A 2,254-nucleotide genomic window follows, 5' to 3' on the forward strand; every position below is an offset into this window, starting at 1 on the left:
TTACCCTACCGGCCGCTGGGCTGGCTCGGCTTCCCTCCCACTGCCCCGTCTCTGCTAAACTGGGAAGCAGCGGGTTGGAGGGAGGTTGGGTTGAGATGATGTACTTTACATGTTAACTCCTGAGCTGATGGCAACCCGGCTGTTTTTGTGCTAAATGACAGGCCTTACTGTCTGGGCTCAGTCACCGACAATGTTTGACCAATAATTGACCGTCTCTTTTCCCTTCTGTTTATTACAGTGAATTTAGTGGCGATTGTGGTCCTGTCCCGGGGAAAGTGCGGTCTGTCCACCTGCACCACTCGCTACCTGGTGGCAATGGCAGCGGCGGATCTACTGGTGGTCATCGCTGAGGTCATACTACGGTGGATTAATCGGTATTATTTCCCGTGGTCTTTCCTGGATATCACCCCTGTGTGCACTGTTATATATCTCCTGACCCGTGTATCCGCAGACTGTTCTGTCTGGTTCACCGTCACTTTCACCTTTGATCGATTTGTGGCCATTTGTTGGCAGAAGCTGAAAACCAAATATTGCACCGGGAGAAAAGCGGCTGTGGTTCTGGGAACAAGCTGCATTCTGCTCTCTGCAAAAAACATTCCTCACTACTTTACAATTGTACCTGGATATATAATCGACAATGTTCAGTGGTTCTGTTTGTCAATGCCAGCCTATTATACTGAGCCCGGATGGCTGGGATTTGACGGGTTTGATACGGTTTTAACCCCACTGCTCCCATTCGCTGTAATTTTGTTGCTCAATGCTCTGACAGTCAGACACATTTTAGTGGCCAGTCGAGTCCGGAAGAGACTGAGGGATGAGAGCAAGGGGGAGAATGGCAGTGACCCAGAGATGGAGAGCAGGAGGAGGTCTGTGATTTTACTCTTCACCATATCCGGCAGCTTCATACTGCTGTGGCTGATAATTGTTATAGATTTCTTATATTATATCATTGCAGGAAAAAATCCCAGTGATTACAGTGATTCGTTATATACCTTTGCACAAGTTGGATTTATACTGCGGAATTTAAGTTGCTGCACAAACACAGTTATTTACGGTGTGACCCAGTCCAAGTTCAGAGAGCAGTTGAAGAGCGCGGTGAAATATCCGTTTATATCAATTATACAATTAATTAATAAACAGAACAACTGAGCACTGCCCAGAGGCGGGTCCCAGTGTTTGCAGTCCAGGAATATAATATTTAGCCACAGACTTCCATCCACTGAATTACACCAGGAATGGCTGGTGATCTGATAATACACCCAGCGACCTGTTTAGGTCACGGCACTGTTTCTGGTTGACATTTCCCACCTTATCTTTCTGGTCAGCACCACGAGCTTGTTGCATTCTGTCCGAGCTCTTCTGTAAAGGGTCACTACATCTATTTAATGAAGGAATTCATTGCAGCTTCCAGAGTGAGAGGCTCGTCAATAGGTAGTAGGCAGCGTGGAGCTGTAATTCAGAGGATTACATGACATAGAATATACAGCATAGTAACAAACAGTTCGGCCCTACTGGTCTGTGCTGTGTTTATGTTCCAGACCATACTCCTCCCATTGCAAATACTTCGTCTCAGCCTCACAGCATATCTTTCTATTTCATGTTCTCTCATTTACTCGTCTAGTTTTCCTTTGACAGCATCTGAGCTATGTATCTCAACCACTTCCTGACGGAGGGCGTTCCACATTCTAACTACTCTCTGAGTAAAGAATTGTTCTTTACTTCCCTATTGGTGTTATTAGTGATTATCTTGCATTGGTGGCTCCACAGATTAGGATGCTCCCACGAGTATAACCTTTTCTCTCCCCATCGACCCGGTCCAAAACAATCAGAATTTAAAAGACTTCGATCAGGACTCCTCTATGTTCTGTCTTCTACAGGAACCATGCACAACTTGTTCAATCGTTCCTGATAACTGTTATTTTTCAGTTCTGGTGCTGTCCGAACAAACATTTGTGAGACCGTACTAGTGGCCCACTTTACCATCTCCATTGCCCTAGCCACCGACTCCATCCCTCTCCCTGTCACCAGTCTAAGACTGAACCCAGCCGTTAGTAACCTTGGTGACTTATTTGATCGGGAGATGGTCTTCTGACACCATATCCACTCCATCACCAGGAGGGCATCTGTGTGCCTCTGTTACATCGCCTGTCTCAGTTCATTTGCTGCTCAAACCTTCATACGTGCCTTTTTAGCTCCACATATAACTCCTCCAATGCTCTTCTGGTGGGCTTCCAATCTCCCACCATCCATATAC

General features: G+C 46.2%; 1 protein-coding gene across 1 annotated transcript; it reads left to right on the forward strand.

Annotated features, from left to right (window-relative positions):
- The first annotated feature begins 315 nt into the window (after nt 1–315).
- LOC139238100 (neuropeptide SIFamide receptor-like) lies at nt 316–1,149 on the forward strand. The gene has a single exon (XM_070867451.1). The coding sequence runs from the start codon at nt 316–318 to the stop codon at nt 1,147–1,149; it is 834 nt and encodes a 277-aa protein (XP_070723552.1).
- Nucleotides 1,150–2,254: the final 1,105 nt, after the last annotated feature.

The sequence above is a fragment of the Pristiophorus japonicus genome, chromosome 25 (assembly GCF_044704955.1).
Source record: "Pristiophorus japonicus isolate sPriJap1 chromosome 25, sPriJap1.hap1, whole genome shotgun sequence".
Classification (NCBI taxonomy): domain Eukaryota; kingdom Metazoa; phylum Chordata; class Chondrichthyes; family Pristiophoridae; genus Pristiophorus; species Pristiophorus japonicus.